This window comes from Uloborus diversus, chromosome 10, assembly GCF_026930045.1.
Source record: "Uloborus diversus isolate 005 chromosome 10, Udiv.v.3.1, whole genome shotgun sequence".
In the NCBI taxonomy this organism is placed as follows: domain Eukaryota; kingdom Metazoa; phylum Arthropoda; class Arachnida; order Araneae; family Uloboridae; genus Uloborus; species Uloborus diversus.
Genome location: NC_072740.1, coordinates 119,221,489 through 119,247,081, shown reverse-complemented (window position 1 = coordinate 119,247,081; position 25,593 = coordinate 119,221,489). Strand labels below are relative to the sequence as shown.

General features: G+C 34.7%; 1 protein-coding gene across 1 annotated transcript; it reads right to left on the bottom strand.

The window, feature by feature from the left end:
* Window positions 1–14,345: 14,345 nt before the first annotated feature.
* Window positions 14,346–17,125, bottom strand: LOC129231237 (LYR motif-containing protein 2-like). Its single transcript, XM_054865508.1, has 3 exons — window positions 17,040–17,125; window positions 16,793–16,933; window positions 14,346–14,429 (listed from the first exon to the last, which is right to left on the bottom strand). Exons 1-3 carry the CDS (start codon window positions 17,073–17,075, stop codon window positions 14,346–14,348), a joined length of 261 nt encoding a protein of 86 aa, XP_054721483.1. The 5' UTR covers window positions 17,076–17,125.
* Window positions 17,126–25,593: the final 8,468 nt, after the last annotated feature.

Genomic DNA, 25,593 nt, shown 5'->3' with positions numbered 1-25,593 from the left:
AATTATAAAATTGTTGCTGGTATAAAGTTGAAGAATGAAAGTTATACTGTGATTAAATTTCCAAAGAATTATATACATAACAATAATTATATACATAATTGTATAACTAAGTGCCTAATATATTTTCCCCAGAACTGAATAGTTAACAGGCATAATATTTATATATGTATATGCCCCATTTCCTTAAAGCTTATATTTCTAGAAACTTAGTTACAAATTTTGAAAGAATTACATTCTAAACAATGTATTTTTGACCCTTTTGGTTACTTTAAACTATCTTTTTGCCCTCTCTTTGTGCATGAATGAAGTCATTGAATTTTAAAAATCTTTCTAATTCATACTTAAAACTTGATCATCACACATTTAACTGCTAAGTGTAGTAAAAAACAACATGAATATGCGAAGAATGGTAAAAATGATTTCTTACATGTATGGTATGGCAGTGTTAATGCCTGTAGATCTATGTGCAAATTATTTAACTGTAAGTGAAGAATCAATGCAAAAAGGGTGAGGTTAAACAAATAAATAAAACTAAAATGTTTGTTAAAAAGTTTTGATTGACTCGTTCATGTGTGGACCAAATAATGAGCTTGCAAAAAGAACATATAACCAAAATGGTTTTTTTCTCATGTGAAACTTACTGAATGGAGAGAAATTTATGTAAATCATATTCATTGAAATCATATTCAATAAATGTTTGTTGCTTGTACTTTCTTTCCTTTACAACACACATTAATCAAACTGTGTACATTTTTAGCACAAATATTTTTTATCTCTAACTATGAGTATGAAATATCAATTATACATATATCAAACACCGAAATATACCTAAGCTTAATTTATGACTCTGTACATATACTATTCCCTTTTTCTCCACTCTAGTATCTGGAAGAAAAATATATTCTATAAGAAATCTTTCAGTAACGTTTAAATATATCAAAAATATTTACTAATATATGATAGCTATATACAATGAAAATAACTTTGTACAATAAATAAACCACTGTTAAGCTAAAGATGCAACAGTAAAATTCCGAAAACTTAGTTTAGTGTTGTGGGAAAAAATGTGCAATTCTATGTCAATCTGGTGGTTCAGTGGTAGGTTCAAATTATCACGACTCGAAGAAAACTTAACATCTTTATTGAAGACTATGTACATTATTTACATTGATGATTAAACCAAATCATTTATTCTAAACAGCGAATTACTCGCTTCCACGGAGCTTGCGCTTCGTGTTTCGAATTCTATCCATCTCTTCCACTGTCAGTGTTGCCACTAAATTTTTCCATAATCAACTTACTTAATTCAATAAGCGCTTGCAGCGCTCTCGATTGGAATAATAGTTGGGAATGAGCATAGAGCTTAGGTTTCTCTACAAGTGTGGTCCAAAAAGTAGGGAGTTTTAAAATGCTTGGTTTTGGTGAATGCAAGTGCAAGATTTTTTTGCCTTCCCAGAATGTGGCAGAGTTTTCTGAATTCTGCCAATTTCTCCAGACTCTACTGCACGTGTAATAAGAGCTTTTAAAGTAGTGGTTCCCAACCTTTTTCACGTCGCAACCCCTTTTTCGGCAACTAAACAACCTGTAACCTCCTATGTGTCCCCCTCCATATACTATATATATATACAAATATGTATATGGGTGATTCTCCAAAAAGCATAACTTTGGAAAGAAAATATTTTTCAATTTCGAAACCTTTTGTTGAGCTATCACATTGCTTATTGTTCTCATTTGACTGTTTTTGGCATCCTATGATTTTATTCCCCCCCCCCCCCCCCCCCGCTTTCCTCTGCAGCACCACCATTGACCAGCCCTTCTGGATGCTGCTCCTCTAGCGAAAACTGTCTCCAGGTTGCGTTCATATCCTACACGCACACATACACCTACACAGACATACACACACTCGTGATTGCGAAAAACATAATTTAAATTTAAGATGTCAAAATTCAAATTAATATTTTTTCTTGAGCAATAATATTGCTTATTGTTCTCATTTGACTGTTTTTGGCGTCCTATGATTTTATTCTCCCCCCCCTTCCTCTGCAGCACCGTCAACCGGCCCCTCCCGATGGTGCTGCTGCAGTGAAAACCGTCTCCAGGTTGCATCTATATTCCACACGCATACATACACTCTCTCATGCCTGCACACAGACACAAACGTCACACACACACACATTCGTGATTGTGAAAAACATAATTTGAATTCAATGTGTCAAAATTCAAATTACTACTTACTTTTTTTTTTCATTCTTACATGAAAGTGCTACCTACAAGAAGTAACCATAAATAATGGCACAGCTAAGTTCCAATTATTTTACTCATAATTTTTTAAAAAATGCCTTGTTCACGAAAAAAAAAAAAAAGAAAAAACTTTTACTGCTTAAAAATCAAGGCCAATTTAATATCAAAGTAGTAATTTTGTTAATTGTGCCAAAAATGAGTTCTTGTAATGATTAGTGGGAATCTAATATTAAGCTCTCTTAATTAAAGTACAGCTTAATTTTTAGTTTTCCTTTTATTCAAATCAGGGGCGGATCCAGAGTTTTTTGAAAGGGGGGTCAAGTTTCAATGGTCAGTGTATTAAACTGTATAAAAAATCAGTTAAACAAGGTTAACCATCCCCCAAGGGTGAAGGCATACCCCCTCATATGCTTCAACCCTCCACCCACCACCACCAAATGAAATCAAAACATTTTCAATTACCCCCTCCCCATAAATTTTCAATGGTGTAACATGTGCCACGGATCATATTTCGCCCAAATTTTCACTAAAAATCATATTTCTTTAGGCAGACAGGCTGGTCACGTTACTGTGTTAAATAGTTGGATACATTTACATGAACATTTTATAGCACACAAAACGTTGTGGTTCGAAATGGAAGAGTGCTCTGAAAAAACTTAAAGCCATTAAAGGCGATAGTGCTTTTGAAAACGAAACAAAAAACTCATAATAGCAGCAGCCCAGAAACTCAGTCATATCCTTTGGATTATAACTTACCAGGAATAAAAACCTTACAGAACGAAGCAAAAAAAGGCTTGAATAAATCTCGGATACTATTTTTTCGAATCTAAAAATTTGAAGTTGGAATATTAATCATAATAAAATTATTGTCACAGGGGGGGGGGGGGGTCAGTTGACCCTTTGACCGTTCCCTGAATCTGCCTTTGGTTGAAATGTGTGTTAAAAAATAGTATTTAGTAAATTTGCGAATATAATAGCAATTTATACTATTCGTCGAATGCCTAATATTCATGGTATTTCCCCTCCATCATTTATTTTCACCTCAGAAATAATGACATTGATAAGATCTGTCACGGATGTTAGGAATTTTCCATTAATAGGCCTTCCATGACTAATGGATACATTTTTCAGGGAAATATTTTTTTTCTTTGTTGCTACAATTTGCACATTTTAAACATATGAAAACATGTTCAATTCTTTTTTTACATTAATTTACATCCCTGAAATTCAAGTTCACAGAGGTGAGAGTTCACAAAAACCACACTTAGTTTTTCAAACAAAATCTATCTTCTTGTTTTTTGACAAAAATCTCACAACTTCTTTGTGGCTGAAAATAAACAAGGGGGCTCCCTTGTATCATGGAAAATAAAATTTGATGTCATTACTGCCACACGTTAATGAGAAATGAAGTTTTGTGTTTAGGTAATGGAGGTGAGAATTTATTGTGTGACATAATAACTTATCCTACTAAAACAAACTAAAACACAATATTAAACAATTAAGTGTACTTAAATTATGTGTATTTGAGACACTTGTGAAAGGAATAATAAATAAATACTTTTATTTATTAAGTATGTACTTTTAATTAAACAAGTTATTAAGCAACATAAACATTCATACCAGGTGTGTGACATGCCGCGGAGGTGAGAATTTACATTTTAGAGCCATTTACATAGGCAGAGCAACATAATTTAAAGAGACAATACATATGGGGCAGCATTGGACCAACTACTGTCTTATCCACTCTTACTGAGAAACAAAAAAGTACCTTTGGTGGGGGGAGGGGTCGTTCGATCATTGTCTGAAACGAACGAAATCTACGGCCCACGGGACACATCCGGCTTAAGAACAGATTTGGTGATTTGGCATCAGTGACTGAATAATAAACAGCAGATAAGACAGACGTCACCAGAACAACGTAGCCGCCATATAGGGCGGCAACATCTACTCGCCCTAATTGAAAGACCTTTAATTTTAAAATGTCAAACAAATGGGAGGGGGGATGCCAAAATATACCATATTCAGCTCTTTGCTGCATCCAGCAAAAATGTAAAAATTACGGTTCTCATTTTTCTGTCTCATATTGATTGAAATAAATTTTTGTGACTCTCACGTTTCCATATCTTGCTATTGATTTAGTCCCGAATTCAGTGTCTATGAAATTCTTCTACTGCTTGCTTTTATCTTATTTTTGATGCATGCTGTTGATCTGTTTAGCACAAGTAAAAAATGTTACTTTAGCTCTATTCTTTTTCGCTCGCTGCCCTACTTGTACTTGGGGAAAAAAATTTAAAGAGAAAGTAATCTATGGTACAAATTAAACTTAAAATAGGTGTTTCTTACAAAGTTCGAACAATTCCGTAAAACTGTACAATCAAGTATTAAAATGTCAGAGACTGGAAAGTGCAAATGAAGTGTTTAGAATAATTTTAATTGTTCTCAACTGATAGGAAATAATTAAATGAGTCTTTGAAATTTCCTGAAAAGTGCTTCAGTTTTATTTCTTATCAAGTGCATAAAATATAAATTGTCCAAATTAGCAAGATGCTACTTTATAAATACATGTTTTGTAAATGTGTACACCCTTTCTTTTAAAGTATATTTTACTATTAATCACTTTATATTTAAATCAGTGCTGTGTTTGTCGGTGGTTTGGAGGGATGGGGGGGGGGGGGGGGGCGTGGGTTCAAAAACTTAACTATACTGAAAGCAGATGTGAGCAAGTGACACACAATGCGTGATCTTTTCTTTTCCCTCAGTATTCCTCTACGTCAGTTAATGTCAACGATTTGTAGAACAAAAAACAATTTTTATTTTGAACCATCTTAAGTTGTTAAGTAGTGGTATGACTTTTAAAAAAATTAATTCTCCCGTTTTTTCCCCTGATATTTTTGTAGTTCCAAACACCCCTTATATGTCCGCAAAATGCAGAATTATACATATATACTTTCAAAATTTTCTACGGGGGAGAAACCTGCAGACACCCTAAAAAAATATTGCAGACATTCTGTAGTCCCCTTTAAGCCCTGTATCACTCTCCTGTTGTCCGTTCTCTTTGAAGATAAATCGAAACAAAAGACAGCGGGGAATTAATAAAATAAAACCACATGGCTTAATGTATCACAGGGAAGAAAAACACATTGTGAGAGATGAAACTTAAAAAATGGCCTGTTTTGCCAATGACATAAGTTGTCTGGATTACAAAAAAGGGTCCGCCCATGGCTAAAATAGCTTAGAGCCTGCTGTCTAAATCCGCCACTGTATTTAGCATGTGAATTCGACAAGTTTTATCATTCAAGTCTGCAATTTGAGAATTCTGCATCCTCTGCAAAGGTTATAGGCTTGATACGTCCCTGGGTGTCTCCAACTTTCATTTAAGTGAATGAAGGTATTTTCTTTTAACAAGGCCATCGCGAGATCAAAAACTTGCGAGGAGGGCGTTTGATAGTCACTCACAATATTTTTTAAACGTATGTATAGCAAGAAAGGGAGAAAAAGAGTCCAGAATTTTGTATAGTCATTAATAGCATATGAGTAATCAAATTAAGAGAATTGCGTTATAAAAGCAGAAAAAGAGAGTTAACAATATGAACCTATAGTCGTAATTGTAACATACACAAAAATCCTAACCTGGAAAATGTTTGAAATTGAAGTTCTAATATTGCAGTTTACATGAAATCTGGTGATGTTAGGAGGAGGAGGAGAGGTTCAAAGATTTTTATGAACAGTTCAAGCTCAAAAACTCTGTCTCCGAAATGTCTTGAAATTGAAATCCTGAAGATGAAATATTAGACAATTTTTCATCATAGGGGAGGGAGAAGAGAAAACTCTTTTAATTGTTAATAAAATTTTTAAAAAATAAAAATCAAATGGCCTAAAAAAGCGCAGTTGTGTGGACCGTTTAGACTACCTTTCTTGGAAAATTTTTGAATTTGAGGTCCTAAAAACACAATTACAGGCCATCTTTGCAAGCATTAGGAAGAGGGTTTGGATTAGGAGCCTCACCTCTGGAGTTTTGTTGGAATTGAAGTTCCAAAAATGAAATTTTAAAAAAAGTTTTGATGACATGGAGGGAGAAAGGATTGGGTGTACTCCTGCGGAAATTTTTCAAAATTTGTCCAAAAAACAGAATAGTAGGTTATCTTTAAAAATAAATGTTCGGAGACCCTCACCCAGATTTTTTTGGAAATGTAACGTCTTAAAGCGAAAATTTATATGGTGTTTAATGATGTGAAGGGAGGCAGTAGGCATTCCCTTGGAATTACTTTCAAAATCAAAATCCTAAAAACTCATTTCTTGGCTATTTTTGATGAAGTTAGGGGACAGGATGGGGTTTGGGGCTCTTCCCCGGAATATTTCCAAAATTAAGTCCTAAAAACGCAATTACTACAGAACATTTTTCAGGATAACGGTTGGGGTGAAGAAAATCTCTCAAAGAAATTATTTGGAATTGAAGTTCCAAAAACGAAATTTTAAATGATTTTAGAGGAAGAAAAATTCGGAGCTCTTTCGCGGAAATTTATATTTAAGTCCCTAAACCAAAATTCAAGATAATCTTAGAAGACGTTGACGATCAGCTACTCTAGTATAGGGGGGGGGAGGTGCTGCAGCCTCACAGTTTCTCTCCTGGATTCGCCGCTGCACTCAAGTATTGATGCTGCTCCAAAATGATGCTATATTTTCCCTGTGTATTTTAATATTTAAACTATGCAATGATGTATTTTTAAATTTAGGGATAAATGTAACGACTCCCTAAGAAATGCTTTGAGACCCCCTTGGGGGTTGCGACCCACAGGTTGTGAATCCTTGTCTTAAAGAGTGCTGGATCCACGATTTTTCTGAGCCAGGGCAAATCTTGAAACTGGCAACCCTTCCCATTTTCCTTCAAGTTTATATATTGAGTTTTAATGGGGAAAAAACACAGAAATAGAGTGAATCTGCCGCCTGGAGTCACCCCGGCTTGCTCCCCCTCTATTCTGCACTGTTCTTAAAGCATAAATGTATACAGCAGCCTATGCATACTTAAATTTTTTTTTAGAGATATGAGGGTTAAAGTTACAGCTAAAAATAAGTTGTAAGTGATAAAGAATTGGAATAAATTCAAATGTGATTTTTAAAAGTTGAAATTGAAGAGGTAAAATGATTCTAACATAACATTAAAAGTACAATACACAACGTATTGTCAGTTGAGTTAATTTCATGCCAAGTTCTTTTATGTAAAAAAGTATATGAAATTAGTTTGGGAGGAAAACTAAAACTAAAATGTTTTCTGTTGTATTCTTTACTACCTTAAAATCATACAAAAGAAACGCCCGAAAATTCAAATAATATTGATAATCTATATAAATAAAACAAAGAATATATGTGTGTATGTTCCCTATACAAATCCAAAGTTTATGTCGGATCTGGACCAAATTTGGCTGGGTATATTTGGGCACCCGAGAAGGAATATAGGAAGGTTTTCGAATGCCAAAAAAGAACCGAACGGTTCGAATTTTAATTTTACGGCCCGAAAATGGCATTAAATGGTTCTTTCTATCCAAAATAATTATGCGATCTGTTTGAATTTAATACTATTTGAAAGACTGCCAAAAAAAAAAACCCCTGAAACTGATTTAATTCCTGCGAATTTCAAAAAAAAAAAAAACAAGCCTGTATAATCATTGGAAAAACATTTAGGGTAAGTTCGGAAGGTCGCACCGGTGCAATGTTCGGAAATGCAATCAGCGGATTTTTGGTGCCACTGACTAGTGTTCAGAAATGCTTGCGATTGCTCTCTAGCAATCGATCAGGTTGCCACTGCTTCTACTGCAGTCTTGATGTGGTTAGTGCAATCATGTGGTATGATTTGGCCAATCCGATTGTGTATCAAATTTTACTCTCTGATTGGAGCGTCCATGGAACAACTAGTTCGTCTATGAATGCTAGATGACGAACATCTAGTTCGTCTGCTGCTGAACTAGAACTACCGCGCTGTAACCACGAGCATTCGGAAACACAGCTGTTCTACCGGCGAACCAGAAAAATTCTAGTGATGTCATCACTGCAACCTGACCAACTGTGTGGTGTGACCGGTGAGGTGTTTCCGAACTTAGCCTTAAAAGCATTTTTAACACTAATGGAAAAGAATTTCACATCGTAAAATTCTCGTTTGTGCGATCTCATTTTAAATTTGCATGAAAACCATTCAGAAGATTGCCCCTTTTTTTTTCTCAACTGTGGCTAAATAAAATTTTGTTATTGTTTTGTGGTAAAAAATCCTTTTTTGATTGTTATTTGGCTATTTATCTTCGTTCTTTTTTTTTTTTTTTTGTACTGCCAGCAGAAGATAATCAGGAAGGTTGCGTTTAATTTATACGGGAATTTTCGATTTGACATTTTCTTTCTTTAAGAATGATTATTTTGACGGGAAATTTTATAGGTTTTTTTCTCTAACTGAAGGCTGATTGTTAAACATGCCTCAATTGACATAACTTTATATTTTGAGGTAGACCGTGCGAAGCCGGGCAATGCAGCTAGTACTAACATAAAATCAGAAAATGCTGTGCATAATTTATCAGATCCACATTTGACATGAATGATTCTGTTAATATTAACATCTGAAAATTATTAAAAACAAAATAATTATCAGAACTATTATTATGCACTTGGCCCCCACATGGGAATGCTTAGAGGGTACCATAGCAATAGAGAAGGGATCCAGGATGAAAAAAAAATGATTAAAACTCATTTCGATATGTTAATTGAAAAAAATAGAAAGTGCATGTGGTACAAAGTTTAAAAGGGGCTTGTATTAAATGTGGGAGCCATGATAATTCATTAAACATGTGGCAATTGTTAACAACACTAAGCCCCGCCACACGGTCTAAAAGTGCTGGGACAAATAATCTTCTATTCTATTCATAAGAGAAAAATAAAAAGTTGACGAGTTATAAAATACTTTTCTTCACTACTCCATAGCTTTTAGTATGAAGTTTTCATATTAACCAAACAAAATCTGATTGCAATTAATATTTGTGTGTATGTGTATGGAGAAACAAAAAATACAAAATAATTCTAAATTATTTTAACAAACTAATAGGGATACTGGTACCTATCCAGGTGACCAATAATTGCATAGGAACTATCATTCTGCTATCAATGGCACAACAATGGGAGGAGTTTGGGGATTAAAACCCCTCCCAGAACTTCAACACATTTTTTTTTTCACACATAAAAGGAAAAAAGCAGTAAAAAAGCAGGCGATCACAAATTACTCTCCAATTCTTAAACATACAAGGAACATTTTGTGATAACCCCCTACTGATACACAGTCCAGTCACATTAATGTGACCACCACGTACTTTCCACCTCAGAGTTAAATAACCAATCACAGAAGGCAGGTGGCTGCACAGTGCAGTTGAGTGTATATAAAGGGTGTGTGAGGGCTTCGGAAAACATTTCAATCGTTGGCGTAATGCAGAAACGAAGCGATTTATCCGTCGTCCAAAAGGGCATGATCATTGGCTTTCGGGACAAGGGTGGAAGCATTTCCGAAACGGCCGAGTTTGTGAACTGTTCGCATGTCGCCGTGGTAAAAGTACCGTGCATGGCAAAATGGGACTGTCCAAAATCAGCGACGAGGCAAATGTGGTGCACCACGGGTCATAGATGACAGAGGCGAACGACGGTTGCGGAGATGCGTTCGGGCAGATAGACGGGCTACCGTTGAGCAACTGACCACCGAAATGAACCAAGGGGCTACCAAAAGTGTCTCCCAAACTACTATTCAGCAAACATTGCTGCGTCTGGGCCTCCGAAGCAGACGCCTGGTTCGTGCACCTATGCTGACTGCTGTTCATCGACGACGAAGGCTAGAATTTGCACGCCAGTACAGCAGCTGGATGTCCACTGAGTGGCGACAGGTAGCGTTTTCAGATGAATCGCGTTTTATGCTCCATCCGACAGATGGACGTTGGCGTATAAGGCGTGAAACCTCTGAAAGGAACCACCCTGCAACCATTGCCGGTCCAAGCTGGAGGCGGGAGCATTATGGTCTGGGGAATGTTTTCTGGCATTCTCTGGGTTCACTGATCATTGTGGAAGGCACGATGGATCATTACAAGTACGCATCTGTCCTTGTGGACCATGTCCACCCCTACATGCGCATTGTTTTTCCTCCCTCAGGATGATGGCAACTTCCAGCAGGACAATGCGAGGTGCCATACAGCTGCCAGTGTACGTGGGTGGTTCGAAGAGCACCAGGATGAGTTTACCATCCTCCCCTGGCCAGCAAACTCACCTGACTCAAACCCAATCGAGAATCTGTGGGACTATCTTGATTGAGTTGTTTGCGCCATGGATCCTCAACCGCGTAATCTAGCGCAGCTGGCCACGGCATTAGAGTCGGCATGGCTCAACATCCCAGAGAACACCTTCAGGGACCTAAGTGACTCTCTTCCTGCACGTCTCGCAGCAGTCCGCTCTGCGAAAGGTGGTTATTCTGGCTTTTGACAGATGGCCACATTAATGTGACTGGACTGTGTATAATTGGAGGGCTAAAATGGTCTTAGGAAAATGTAAAATGGGCTCATGGTATCACCCAGCAACTTCCAGTGTGGCGCAATTCCTTTTTAGGGAAACCTAGGAAAAGGACTCACTTTCTGTGGTTCTTTACCCAATCCTCATCAAGAGTTTGAAGCTGTTACTATCCTGCATTTGACAAAATGATCTTACTGACTATTAACTAGATTTTGGCTTACATGTACTTGATTGTGGCCTATTGAGCGAGTTAAGTGAGCAAAATGCATTCCTCCCCACAGACCTCCATGTTCAATGCTACCCCTTTGGTGTGTAACACTCTATTGCTCAATAATTCTGATTCTTGAACAAAAGTGTTGTTATTCAAGTATATTTTGTGGTTTTTTATCCAATGGTCTACTCTCGATAACTCAAAGTCTTATACCCGAATATTCCTTTGTCTCGAAGTTTTCATTCGGTCCCAAAATAATTTAGTGTTTTCAATTCAAAATTGGTCTCTATATCTCGAATGTACTCTTTTTAAGTCAAAGTTTTTACGATAGTTTTGTTTCCATTTTATGCATAAAAATGTAGCCAAAATAAGAAAACAAAATATTCCTTTAACTTTTAACACATTGTTTTGCTCATCATTTTGTGTCAGGGTATAATTTGTTTACTATAGTGCTCCTTAATTTGCACAGTGTTGCAAGATTATGTGAGAAGTATTCGATTGGGATACCTTACAACGTGGCTGCTGATGACCGAAAACTTTATTGCTGGCTAATCTTTGATAGACTTATAATTTTGGCAAAATTGAGAAAGTAGCCTTTATTTTCTAGCTGACTCAAATAGTCAGCATTTAGGACAAAAAAAGTTTAAAAGCAACAGAAACTGAAATCAAGAGAAAAGAACGCGTGTCTGCCAGTGGCGGCGCTAGGCGGCGGCGACGTCGGCAGCTGCCGACGGCCTCGCGCAGATAGGGCCTCGCAAAATTCTCAGAAGTTTTAAGATATTTCCATGTTTTTGATTGAAGCTCTTATTAAATACAACAGACGAAAAAGTAATCAAAATAGTGTGTGCAGGGGGAGAGTGCACAGAGCCCAGACTTAGCAAATATTTGGCCCAATTCTGTCGGGGCCTGAGTTAAAAATATTCAATGGCAGCAGCTTATTGATCAGTTAACTCTACTCCTCCCCATCCCCTTCTTTTTGCTCTTCTTTTCAGTTCCTTTCTTTTTTCTTTTGTTTCCTAAGTTCATCTAAAAGTAAGAAAATATTCAAAATGCTGCTCCTCTGAACTCCCCCCCCCCCCTCCACACATATACAAACGCACACATCGAAAGCATTATGGAGCAACTACTGAAATTCCAGATCTTAATTTCGCGATATTTCCAGCCTAGAGCCACCAAATACTCAACAACATCGAAAATCGCTTAAAATTGCGTTTTTTTAGTTTGAATTTCAAAAATTACCGAGCCTAATATTACAAAAAAATGGCCTTACAATCGCATTTTTGAGGCTTGAATTTCAGAAAATATTCGTTCAAGGGTCCCCATACCGTCTTTCTTTTATATCATAAGCAATTAGGCTTTTTAAACTACATTAACAAAAAGTTTAAGCGGAATGGCTCCTGAATGTAAAATTTTGCTAAAGTTTTTAGTACCATAATTTTCAAAAATTTTCGAGGGAAGAGCTCCTTTCCTTCCCGTAAAATCTTCGAAGTTTGTCTAAAATTCCGTTTTTGAAACTTCAATTTAGAGAATTTGCAAATGATTGGTTTTGATCTTTTTTTTTTTTTTAAAGAATCGATCTGGGACAGTCTCTGACCCTAAGGTCAATAAATATGGCCCATAATTGTGTTTTAAATGCTGTACCTTTTTTCCCTTAACGTCAGCAAAGAAAGCCTAAAATGGCGTTTTTAAACTATAAATTTCAAAATTTTTCCGGGGGAGAACCCCCGGAACCCCCTTTTTATCAGGTAATTTTTCCCCCGTCAATATGCCGCCTCCTCCCCCCGCCACCAAAAAAACTTCTTTTAGACTGCACTACTAATCACAAAATGTTTTCGTCCTAGCAATTAAGTGAATTAGGAACCCTAAGTGCCAATAGTTAGTACAAAAATTAATTCCATGAATTCAATTATTTGTCTGAGAATATTTTATGATTAAAAGGGCCTCGCAAAACTGCATCGCCGACGTCTACTTTTGCTCTCGCGCCGCCACTGGTGTCTGCATCAAACTTAATGAAGTTTTAAGATGCGATAAAAAATTTTTAATGGTCAAAAATAACTTCCCTTTTCGATGTATCTCAATAAAATTTATTCTCTGTAAAGGTATTTTTACGTAGTACTAATAATTAATTTTATCCAAACTATAAGTGTTTTAGTCCATCCATTATGCACTATACCTGAAAAATAAAATAAAAACTCTTCTTCAGAAGGCTAGGAAAGGAACTTGACTGTAGTTTAAAACATTGTAACTGCTATCAAGAAAATAGTTAATGGAATAATTACTTGTATTTTTTATTCCTTTTGGGGGAGACACGTGTCCTGAGACACTCAGGTTGCAAGACCACCACAGGTTGCCAGTGGCAGCGATTCGGGGGGGGGGGAGGCACTTTTTATGGCTCGTTTATTTATTTTATTTTCCAATTTAGAAACCAAAACTAGAAATTATAAAAAAAAAACACAAATCAAAATTTTCAGAACATAATTATTTGTTTTACTTTGTATATCTGTTTATGAAACATTATTTAGCAAAAACAGTAACTTTTAGTACATTTATTCATTGTTTAGATATTAGTAAATCAATTGTTTTACTTAAAAACAAGCCATATTTGTTCAATGAAATTATTACTAAGTGTTTGTGACATTTCAAAATACTTTGGGGTAAATAATGTAAGTCTAATTCATGTCTAAGTGTTTCTTCAGGGAAAGTTATTGTGTACAAAATTCATCAAAATCTTAATAAAAACGTGAGTTTAGTTGCTTGATTTACATCAATTACCACACATCTGCTCTCAAAATCAGCCCTAGCAAAATTTAGTACTTTTCTCCCTTTTTTATTTATTTAATTAGTTATGTTTTGCTGCCACTAAAAGTCCTATGGCTTTTAGTTGCCTTTTATTCCCGTCTTTTTTGCCCCCCCCCCCCCTTTCAGTCCTAATCGCTGCCTCTGCTTTGGTAGCAAGAAACTACCAAAACTTATCATATCCCATGAGAAAAGTAATGTAATGAACACAAATATAAAAATGAAATGGCAGACATGTGTTTCAGGGTTACTAAGATTGTTATTAATTCAAAAAATTATTCAGCTTTTGGACCTTACCATTTTGAAAAATATTTAATAAAAATGTAACATTGTTCAAAATGATAGGTTGCTGTATTAAAATTAACAGTATTTACCACAAGAGTTTTAAGTGAAGGCTTCTCTAAAGAAATATGAATATTATCCAGTTTGTTTGCTCTGTGATGGCATTTTTGATTTTTTTCAAAAAAAAAAAAAAAAATCTTTATTTGAAAATGGTATTTATCTACTGAAATTTTCTACCACATTATAAACAACAAATAAAGCAATACATGTTTCAAATATGTAAATTCTTACCTGATCAACTACCTTTTGATAAACTAATACTTAATAATAACTTTTCATGAAAGGCTTTTCCTCTTGATAAGTGATATTTTGCTAGAGCCTGTAGAAATCAAAACTACAGGTGAGTGTCAAAGTAAAAATTATGTTTTCCATGCACTTTATTTTTTAAACACAAAAAAAAAAAAAAACATTGTAATATTGGATATGTTCGCACAAAGTAACCAGTCAACTAACCAAGCGCGTTCTAATAGAGCAGCTTTTCTTAATTTCTTTGATTAGTGGAACCCTTTTTAATGCTCACTTTTTTCGTGGAACCCCTGGTGTTTCAATAGTTTGCAGTGGCGTCGCCAGTATTCTGTTTCGGAGAGTGCCCAATTTCTTACCTCATCACATTAACTATTTGTCAATAAATCGCTAATTAAATGTACATAATTATGGATCTTTTTAATTATTGGGAATTGCTAATTATTATTTCTTTTTGTAAAATATACCAGTACATTCCTATTTGTGATTCTGAGAAATACTCAGAAATTTTAAAAGGGATAAATAACCTAAGAAATTATGTATGACAGGGCCGTAGACAGGGTGAGGACCGTTGGGACAACCCCCCCCCCCCCCCGAAATTCTAGGACACAAACTTTTTAGTCCTCCCCTTTATTTTAGTTTTTTCTTCTCCACTCAAAAAAAAAGAAAGATAGAAAAGAAACAACCAAGACTGAATCCTCTAATCAAAACGTTTCCCCTTCACCTTGACCTTGTTACTTCTTTCTTTCAGTCAGACCCCTTCTCTGACACTCCCCCCCCCCCCACACACAAAAAATGCGCAGTGGACAGGACCATTGTTTGAAATGGGTAACAATTTACCCAGATTTGTTAAATACGGTAATTACAAGTGACGAATCTGAATGTGATTCCGAAACCAAAGTGCAGTCTTCGCAGTGGAATGGCCCAGGTTCCCCACAACTGAGAAAAGCACGACAAAGCCGGTTGAATATGAAGGCAATGTTCAGGCCTGTATCTATAAATTTTGGGTCCCCCAGCAACAAAACCTGTAGAGCCGCTTCTCAAAGGCAGTGTACATTTGCATTGTTTTTAAGCCTTGGTGCTGTTTTTTTTTTAATTTCTTGGACTGTTGGGCTTTTGAAAGACATGTCCCCCCCCCCCCCCCCGCACTGTGGGTATGCAGATCTGGGCCTGGTAATGTTACTGTTTTTTTTCGATTCTACCGGTGTAGTGCCTCATGAATTTACCCCTAAAGGACAAACAATTAACCAGGAATATTAAAAATGGGTCATTTATAAGAAAACAAAACTTTTGAACTCAAATATTTTTCAATTTTGAAACCATTTGTTTTCTTTTTTTTTATTCTTACATGAAAGTGTTACCTAATAGAAGTAACCATAAACAATGGTCCAGCTAAGTTCCAACTATTTTACTCATAAATAAAAAAATTAAAAAATGCCTTATTCACAAAAATGAAAAAAATAGAAAAAAAACTTTCAATATTTAAAAATTGAGGCCAATTTAATATCAAAGTAGTAATTTTGTTAATTGTGCAAACAATCAGCTATTTTAACGATTAGTGAGAACATAATATTCAGCTCTCTTAATTAAAGTACGGCTTAATTAGTAGTTTCAAATGTATGTTAAAAAGTAGTATTGAGTAAATTTGAAGATTTACACTGGTAATTTAATATTTTGGTAGAATGCCCATTATGGATGTATTTCCTTCCATCATTTATTTTCACCTCAGAAATAATGACATTGATAAGCTCGGTCATGGAAGTGAGGAATTTTCTATTAATATAGGGGCCAAATAGATACTTTTTCAGGAAATTTTTTTTTTCTTCGTTGCTACCATCTGCACATGTTAAGCATATGAAAACATTTTACATTGATTTACACCTTGAAATTCAAGTTCATGGAGGTGAGAAATCAGAATAACCACACTAAGTATTTAAAGCAAAATCTATCTTCTTGTTTTTTGACAAAAATCTCACAACTTCTTTGTGGCTGAAAATAAACAAGGGGCTCCCTTGCATCATGGAAAATAAAATTTGATGTCATTACTGCCACGTGTTAATGAGGAATGGCACTTTTTGTTTAGGTCACGGAGATGAGTATTTATTGTGTGACACGACTCCTTATCGAAGTAAAAAACTAAAACACAATATTAAAAAATTAAACTTCTTCCTTTTTTTTTTCAAATAACGCGTCACATCAATATATATTTTTCTTTTTACCATGCACCAGCTAGTTTTTAACCATTTACCATATTATGAATTTCTGAAGATAAAATTATACTTGAGTATTCATTTACTAGTCAATCTTGCCCCCTGTTGAGAACAGCTGGTCTAAACAACATGCGTGCAAAATTTCAAATTTACTATTTAATGGTGAGACTGAACTAAATATTACATGCATGTACTAATATATTCCCTCTTATGCACATATTTTACTTACTTCGTCAGAAATGTTCCTATATGTTTCAAAATCGGTTCTGACCCATTGTTTGAGCTCTGCTCGACTTTCTAAACTAGGAACTTTTTTAATTGTTCTTAAAATGTCTCGATACAATTTCAGATACTTGGCCCGAAGCAGAAACTAAAATAAGAAGTTCAAAAACTAAACATTTAAAAAATTAAATGTTTAATACGAATCATGAAGGAAATAAATACTCTCAGTTAAAATCATAAGAAGAAAGAATTACGTGAGAAAAAGACATCAGATTTTTTTGAGAATTCATTTTTCGCGATTACTTCCACCGAAAACGTAACATGTCAACAAACAAATGAGCGAAACACAGAAACGGAAGTCTTAAATCTTTGGTTTCCTTTAGCATGTGCTGCCATCTAGGAGACAATATAGGAAGCTTTTCAAAAAATTTCTGTGCTCCTCTTTTATTATAATAGCACTGTAAGGCAAAAAAAAAAAAAAAAAAAAAAAAACGAAAACAAAAACCTTCTGACACCGCTCCTGCCGATTGTTATGTAAGATGATCCCCTGAATCCAAAAAGGACCATAGTTTTCCCCCATCACCCTCCAAATTTTTGGAAATGGCGCCTCCTCAAGTTTTTTCTGTTTTCAACAGTTTTATAGCCATCATTTTTATTTAGACGTGAAGGGAGTATTACATCAACCATTGAAATTCTTCTGAAGTTCTCCAGAAAATTGATTCGCTTATTTTACAGGATCGGACTCACTCCTATGAGTTTCATGTCTGAAACCATTTTCAGGTAGTAAAAAATGTTTATAAAAAAAATCATATATATAATTAAAATAAAAAATTAAGTATGCTACTAACGTAGCATAAATGTGCATTTATATTTCTGGGGATGCATCTCCCTAATTGTTTATCACTTTTAGATATCATGATAACCAATGGGGACAGTGCATCCGCTCAATTGCAAATGTACATTAATGCTATAAATTATTTAGTTTTGTTTTTTAATCTAAATTTTCTCTGTGTTTGTAATTTGACTAAATTAAAATAATACAGGAAGTTACTTTATTGAAAATCTGTGGTGTCACTCGTATGCGACATTCGGTGTTTTTAAGATTTCTTTAACAGTTTTCTACAACGTGAATATTTCTTTGGACGTGGGGATCACAGGAGTTACTCCAATGCTCTGATTTTGCACCGAAAACTAAGAGAAAAATTGTAAAACAAACCCTATTAGAAAAAATCGTTTTTGATGATGTTTTAAATACAGTTGGCTCTCTGTTTGACGACACTCTATTTAATGACTTTCTCTTTTTAAAGATGGCTTTTCATGGTCCCAGATGGTCCACTATAGTTTTAAAAGCATTCTATTTAAAGACGCTTTCTAATTAAGGATGATTTTTTGTGGTTCCTTGAAAGTCGTTAAACAGAGAGCCAACTGTATATTAAAGGAGAATACCTCCATGTATCCCGCAACTTGCTATAAATCTTCATTCTTTGAAAAATTTCACCTCTTCAACCTCTCAGAAAAAAATGGTTGATTTTAGATAGCTTTCCCCTCCAAATAAAAATAATGGCTTTGAAACTGTTGAAAGCTGAAAAAATGGAGGGGTGTCATTTTCACCTCTTAATCATAAGAAGAAAGAATTACGTGAGAAAAAGACATCAGATTTTTTTGAGAATTCATTTTTCGCGATTACACCAGCAGGAAATACTCAATAACTTAATGACTGCAGCCACGGACACACAAGGTCGCAGGTAGAGGGGCCTGGTTTCCTCCGGAATCCTTTCTATACATATATATATATATATATATATATATATATATATATATATATATATATATATATATATATATATATATATATATATACATGGGCGGATTTATGGGGGGTCAGAGGGGGGCAATGCCCCCCCAGTTTTGGAAGGACTTTATGTAGTAACAACACATCTTCCAAAAATTAAAAAATATATATATTATTTTTTTGTTTTTTAATAGTTCAGAAGAGCATGGGTGGATTTATAGGGGGGGGGGGGGCAAAGGGCACAATGCCCCCCAATTTTGCGAGGAATTTATATAGTAACAACTTATCTTCCAAAACCTTATAACAAAAAAAATCATGATTTTTTCTTTTTTGAATAGGAAATTAAAGTTTATTTTTTCTTTTAAACTTAAAATAGCCGTTTCTTACAAAGTTTGAACAATACTGTACAACTGTATAATCTAATACTCAATTTCAGAGACTGGAAAGTGCAAATTATTAATAGGTTCTAAAATCCCTGAAATGAATTGGCGCAGTATAGCCTACAAGGGCTCTTGAGCCAAAAACGCAATCTAACCAACCAAACCTTGAAAATAATTAGACAAGTCTTTGAAACTCCTAAGCAAAGTGTGCTTCAATTTTATTTCTTATCAAGTGTATAAATTAAGAATTGTTCAAGTGGGTAGTATGTTACTCTCTTGACCTCTACTCTGTTCTCTCTCTCCTCTACCCTATTCTCTAAATCTGAGCACCATTTCTTTTAAAGTATTAACTTGCATCACAAAGCACTTTTAAAGCATAATACTTAAAATATATATATATATATTTGCCTATTATTTTCAATTAACCCTTATAAGACTTCGAAATGCAGAATTTTATATCCATTTTAGATAATTTCCTCCGGGGGAGTAACCCCCGGGCCCCCCTAAAACTGGAGATATTCTATATCCCACTTAAAAGGGAGCACTGCGTCACTCTCTTAATACCAGCCCCCTCTCTTTTAAGGTCAATTTAAAAAGGACAGCATGATTACACACAGTAATGAAAATGACACATAAAAAAGTAAAGAATGGCCTTACGCATCACAGAAAACATGCAAAAACATCGGGGGGGGGGGGGGGGAGGGCAATTAAAAATGTTGCTCCAAAAAAAAAAAAAAAAAATCCTGCTCCCCCAGGAACTCAGTCCTAAATCCGCCTATGTATATATATATAGAAAACAATAAACTAATCGGTAATTAATAATTTTGTGAATGCATTAATTGAAACTACCTAGAAATCATTAAAAAATGTGATGATATTCAAATCAGAGCCAATGACATGGGTATGTAAAATAATCTTTTAGAAAATGGGTAACCAATTTCCTTTGAGTGGTGTAAAAAAAAAAAAAAAAAAATCATTTGAAATGATCAAACTTTTTTAAAAAAAAAGACAAATGCATTAAAAATTACCAAAAACATTTCCTTTCAGTTAAATTTAAAAAGAAAATGCTATCATGAAATATTTAGGAACACCGGAAACAAAAAAAAAAAAAAAAGTATTTAGAACATTATAGAGCCCCATGCAAGCCTGTTTTTTTTTTTAAAGAAGATAATAAACATTATAGTTTTATAGGGGGTGTTGCAAATTTCAAATTTTTTTTTTACTTCACAATATCAATATAAAATCACAGGAAGTGGGAAAAAATACATGGTATGATAAAATGTTTCAAAAAATGTCAGTATTATTTAAAACAATCGCAAGTTTCCTGAAAGAGAAAAACTGAAAGAGAGTTTTCCTCTACATTTTTATTTCAAATAAATAAAAAAAAAGGTTGGATATAAGGGGGAGCAAGCCAGGGCCCTTGTTCCGGGCTTGCTCCTTCTAGGTTACAATTTCTGGAGGGTGGCCAATTCAGCCCTACTGGTGTCTTTTTCTTAAAAATTCGACAAATTTTTGAATGAAAACGGGGAAAACAGTTTCAAGTTTTTGCCCCGTCTTTGAAAAGTCGAAGATCCGGTACTGATAAAAGAAAAGAGGAATGGTAATCAAGGAAGTGAGGTGTTCTTGAAGAGAATCATACAACCACATACACCCATAGATCCGAGACGAGTTCAATGGATCTCCTACGGGTGTATTAGTAACAAGAATCACGGATGCATCCAATAGTAGATAATTATAACAGTGGAATTGTTTTAGAACTACAATTTTAAAAGAATGTTTGAGAGGAAAATCCCTTCCCTAAATGTAATCAAAAGTGGCCTATAATTTAATTTCTAGGACTTCAATTTAAAAATTTTTTGCGAGTCCAGAACCCTATTCCTCAGGTTACTAAAGCCATCATAGGTGGCCTACAAATGGGAGGGGGGGGGGGGGGATTTTTGTGATCCCATTTCAAAAAAACATCCCAAAGAGCATTCCCTAACCGGATCCCCGTAACACAACCTAAAATAGTCTAAAATTGCGTTTTTGAACTTTAATATCAAAAGGATTCTGAAGAAGGGTTCCAGACCCTACCCTTTCCCAAATATCATAATAGCCAACAATTGCACTTTGGGACTTAATTTTCGAACAATATCCAAGGGAGAACCTACCATGAAGATCCTCTTTTTATAACAGCATTTTTGGAATTTCAATTTTGAAAATTCGCTGAGAAAGAATCCTCTAACTCTCTCCAACTAATATTATCGAAGACAGCCTAAAATTGCACTTTTGAAACTGAAATTAAGAAAAAATTTCCTCTAGAGAGTTCCGAACTCCATCCCATCTCTTAATGTCATCAAAAGTGTCCTACAATTGTGTTCTTAGCAAAAAATTCTTTGGAGAGAGTCTGCGAATCCCATACTTTCCCGTAACGTAATTTAAAAGACAGCCTACAACCACATATACATATTGTTATATATTGTCATCTTAGAGCAACTGAAAAAACAACTAGAAAAAACAGTAAGACATCCAACTGTTCTGAGGTAAAGATATACATCAAGGATGTGAATTTTTAATTTTATAGTGCTGAAACGCAAATGAGAAATAGTTGAATGCTGAGCCATAATACTAACTTTGTGTGAATGAGAAACTATTGTTTTCAGAAAAGCAGTGCCAGAACAGTGTTTTGGAGTGTTCTAGCACCAATACACAGAATTAAATAATGGACAAAACGGTTCTTAATTTTATGTGATTTTTTATATATAACTCTTTCTTCCTCATAATCAAAAATTAATATTCATTATTATAAATCTTGATTTGACCAAGTTTTTAAAATAAAATTCCTCATATTGTTACCCATTTTGTTGGGATTTCTCTTCTGTTTTTACCTTAAGTTCATTGAACTAAATTAAAGGAATTCAGAACCCAAAATCAAAAGCTGTGCAGTCTGCCAATAGGAAATAAAACATACACAGATAGTGTAAATAAATAACATTTATTCTGAAAAATATCAGTTTAAATAAATTTAGTTACACACCCAAAATAATTTTGACGAAACCCCCCAAATATATTCAAAAATTCAAAGTTGAACCGTAAGACGAACACAATATGTTAGGAACATGAAACACATTAAATAAATTTTAAAATGTCACCTTCCATTGACTAATTTGCATGTCCACTGGCACTAAGACAGATTGAACACACCACCAATAGCATAAAACACCATTGTTGACATTCCTGCGAACAGTTCCATTACACACGAACAGATAGGCTTCTCAGCTCTAGTAGAACCTTCTTCCTCAACAGCTAATACCACTGTACCAGACACCGGAATATGTCTAGGAACTTCAGGATATAACCCTAATATTTCCAGGAAATTCGACTATCATCATATCACTGTTGTCCACCGATGATTCCCGCAGAGGTAAGTCTTCATACAATAGAAGAAGCACAGGTTAGCCGCTTGGAACATCGGCAATATTTATGGAGTAGGCCTAGTTCATGTCCTTCTAAAGTGAACTCACAAATAAATTCAAAAACGGTGACACTTGACTCCACAAAAAGTGAGTAATTTAAAACTTGAACAATAACATTATCACAGAATAAAATTTATTTCATGCACTGTATGAATCCAACAAATTTCCTTCAACAGCGACTCGAGCACGCCGTTATTTCAGCAGTCGCAACCCACAACATGGTTGCCAAAATGGCAAAAACCAATCTTTGATCGGTCAACAAAAACAGGCAAAATGCAAAAAATAAAGGGAGTAAGCTTCAAAAGTATTTTGAAAAACCTATTTATACATTTCATGACCACTATACGTCATATTATGACACACCCTACTTTGCATTGAAGGTATACATCTCAACTATTCCTGATTGGGTGATTGAAACAACTTTCTATTCATTCTTTTGGCTCAGAGTAGCCAGAAACATCTCAAACATTGGGTGTTACGTTATAACATGATTCCGAAGTTGCCCGAATCAATTTTCAGTTACCCGCTGCCGGGAGGCAGGACACGGAGTGGCAAAATGTAACTGACGTAACACCCATTAACTTTTTAAAGAAACAAAATTTCTAAATACTGTACATTTAGGAACAAGCTTAGTAATTTATTAGAGCCTGAGGGTGTTAATCATTGCACTGATACTGAGATGCGCTAAAAATTGTCGTTTTGAGGAAAACCCATTTGAATACAGTAAAACTACGAATAGCCACTCTTCTGTTAAATGAAAATTTGGCCATTCCGAGGGTTCTATACTACTGCCGCCCACCTTATCTAGTGGTCAGAAGAGTTTTGACTGTGATGAGGTGATCCCGAATTCGAATCCTGGCTCGGGCATGGATGTACTTTCTTTTTCCTGTCCTAGTGAATGTGTTGCTGTGCTGTGAATGGTTGCCTACCCTATAAACGTTTCTTTATTGCATGTGTGCACCTGTGGAAGTCAAACTTCACACCAAATTAAGGTACAGTTGGAAAGTGCAGCAGCGCCCCAAATTGCCGACCTAGTTGACACATGACAACTATACTACTCAATATTTCAGAATTTAACACTTCAAAATAATTTTTCAAAAAAGTATAGATAAGAAAATGCTTTATTCCATGACTTCTACTTTTTTGGAAAAAAATTATTTGTGTTTGTACAACTTTCCAGTCCTACAGAACCCACCTTTTCACAAGTTTGTTTTTAAGTTGTAAAAGCAAATCCGAACCGAGTCATCAGCTATGGCCTCCGAACTGTGTTGAAAACTTCACTTTTTGTTTATAATAAATAATATTAGGCTCCAATGATCCATTGCTCCTAGAAACATTTCTATGCCTGTAGAAATAGCAATTTCCTTTACTTTTTAAAGAACCATTGGTCCATTAAGAGGAGAGAGGTCCAGTAGTTTCAGTTAGATCAATGAATTTCTCCTGTCGCATTCTCTTTAACTCCACAAAATTAAAAACTTCCTTATTCTTACAAAACTGTATTCTTCTCTTTAATAATCTTGTTTGTTTGTGTTACCGCAATTTGAAAAATCAGCTAACATTAGCTGATTTTTCCCCTCAAGCAAAACTTCTATTCGCTGATCTAAAGTTTAAATTAACTCACTTTGCCATCATCGCAGAAATTAGATTTCTAGAATGAAGATTGCAAAGATTTTCGCTTAAAAAAAATATTGAATCCTCGATTATTATATCAGCCAATGGGAGAAATGATGGTTCACACCTACTTGTGTCTTACTTTAAAATATCCCCCCCCCCACACACACACGCAAAAATCTTCACTTAGAAAACACCTGGCAGTTCTCCCAATAAAAGTTAAAGGTCAAAAAACCAAAATTGAAAAGTAGATGCCAGTTTATTTCAAAGTCCAGACTAGCAACTAACTTGTTCCTTAGTGGGGGGGGGGGGGGTAGTGAGTGGCTGCTCGTACGGGGTTGATCTAACATTGTACACATAGGCCCCCCCCCCTGAAAACTTTACTAAACTCATTTCCCTTCACAGTACATAACACAGGAAATGAGCCTAGGGAAATGAAATTACAGACTGAACAACCTCAAATTCAATATATTTTAGCGTAGAACGAGATAAAGCATGAATTACTTTATATCTGTACAGAAATTTGATAATCTTTTAAAAAAAAAAATCTTGCATTAGTATTGAACTACAGCAAAATATGTGGACCTTAAATTGCGTGTATGTGGTAAACTAAAATATGAATTCCATACCTGTATTTTGCCCCGGTAGTCTATGATACCAACTAAGTAAGTGTTAAAACTATGAAAGGTTATTTATATTGTTCTTGCAATTTCAGTCCTTAAGAAGTTATGATGTGCATATAGGATGAAAAAAATTTAAAATGCAGGCTATATATAACAAAAAATTTAATTCAAAAATTTTATAAACTTTACAAATAGTTAGTCATTTTTGTCTATTATTATATACAAGAAACTTGAAGATGAAATGAATATATAAAATTATTTCTGTTACAGCTTCAACATGTCTCCATTTCTTTTCTGAAACATAAAGTACAGAAATGAGATTAGTCTGGTATTAATGCAAATATATCTAGTATATAATTCTTTGAATGGTTCAGAACTGTTATATTACAAAAAGTTGCATTTCATCATATGCACTTTTTTAAAACAACTTTAATGGATCTTTATGACAGCAATGTTCAAGCCATAGTTTTATAAGAGTTGGGTGTTTGCTTAAAAACTTTTTAGCGGGAGAGATTGTGCCATTTATTCAGTACTTACTTTAATAGGTTTAGCAAGTGAAGTTTTAATTTAGTTTCATTTCCATATGGTTGTGATTGAATCTTCGATTATCTTTTGATAGGTTGTTTATTGCATAGCTATCGAATTAAACTGAAAGAATTATAAAGAATGTAATTTTTTTCTCATAGAAAAATAATTTCACTTGACTCTGTTTAAATGTTTCAAGTTTTGTTATTTTAGGACATCGGCAATCAACGTGATGTTGAGAGAGCATTTGAGATTGCCCCCTAAGTCATAGCCAGTAGAGGCAGCCAAGTAAAAAAAAAATTAAAATAATAATTTACAAACTACCAATATAAATTAAGTTTTCATAACGGCAGTATACTCTAAAATAGCAGCATTTTCCTTCTTTTAAACAACTGCAAATTGGATTGACCTTTAAAAAAAAA

Excerpts from the sequence above, each read along its gene's own strand:
- LOC129231237 (XM_054865508.1), bottom strand. The coding sequence starts at position 17,075 with ATGAATTCTCAAAAAAATCTGATGTCTTTTTCTCAC. Across the intron at positions 16,934-17,039 it reads ATCTGATGTCTTTTTCTCAC|TTTCTGCTTCGGGCCAAGTA; the intron begins GTAATTCTTTCT and ends TTCTTATTTTAG. Across the intron at positions 14,430-16,792 it reads ATAGGAACATTTCTGACGAA|GCTCTAGCAAAATATCACTT; the intron begins GTAAGTAAAATA and ends TGATTTCTACAG.